General features: G+C 41.1%; 1 protein-coding gene across 1 annotated transcript; it reads right to left on the bottom strand.

Moving 5' to 3' along the window:
* LOC125676533 (uncharacterized) lies at positions 1 to 483 on the bottom strand. The gene has a single exon (XM_048914387.2). The coding sequence runs from the start codon at positions 481 to 483 to the stop codon at positions 1 to 3; it is 483 nt and encodes a 160-aa protein (XP_048770344.2).
* Positions 484 to 800: the final 317 nt, after the last annotated feature.

Genomic DNA, 800 nt, shown 5'->3' with positions numbered 1-800 from the left:
CTAACATTGAGAGTTCATTCTTCTACCTCTATTGGGGACTCCATGATTCCTTCCGGTTGTGGGGTCAGTGTCCATGTGGTTGTTGTTTACGTGCTCACGTGGGTCAAATAACTTATTGTTGATATAAAGCTTGTCACCATTCATCACTGCTTTCATCCCTTGTTGTCGGGCGCGCTTGTAATGTGGGTATAACTCTTTGCGTCTTTCGTTGATTTCACGAGGGTACATATCGCTGATTCCATAGGGTGTGTCTTTAAGCTTCTTTTGGGATTTTTGTATTCTCTCCTTGTCTTTGTAGAGTACAAATTTGGCCACTATGGGTCTCGGCCTTCCGGTACCAGTGCGCCCAAATCTGTGAACGTGATGGAATTTGGAAGGGTCGAGAATTATTTCCATCTGTCGACTAAGGAATTTTATCACTACGTTTTCGGTGTTTTCCTCGGGAACTTCCGGGATACCGTTAATGATGAGATTATCCCTCATGTTCCTCCACTGAAGATCAAGATGCCTCTCCTTCAAATCGTTGTGATCACAGATAAGGTTAACGAGCTGGTCTTGGAGATCTTGTTCCTTACTGCAAGTGGCCTCTTTAATTTCTATGGTTTACCTGTGCTGTCAAGGGTGTTAATTAATTATTAACTAATCCAAGTGACCCTCCCAAATTCTGTACAAAATGTACTAAACAGAGATGAACATATACAGTATCAAACGACATATCGTTGCATCATACTGTCGTATGAATATAAGCGGTAGTTAATAAAGAACAAACTCAGGCCTGTTAATGATAATTATCAAAAGAT

The sequence above is a fragment of the Ostrea edulis genome, chromosome 3 (assembly GCF_947568905.1).
Source record: "Ostrea edulis chromosome 3, xbOstEdul1.1, whole genome shotgun sequence".
Taxonomy (NCBI): domain Eukaryota; kingdom Metazoa; phylum Mollusca; class Bivalvia; order Ostreida; family Ostreidae; genus Ostrea; species Ostrea edulis.
Note: the sequence above shows the minus strand (reverse complement) of the source record. Positions and strands in the feature narration are given on the sequence as shown.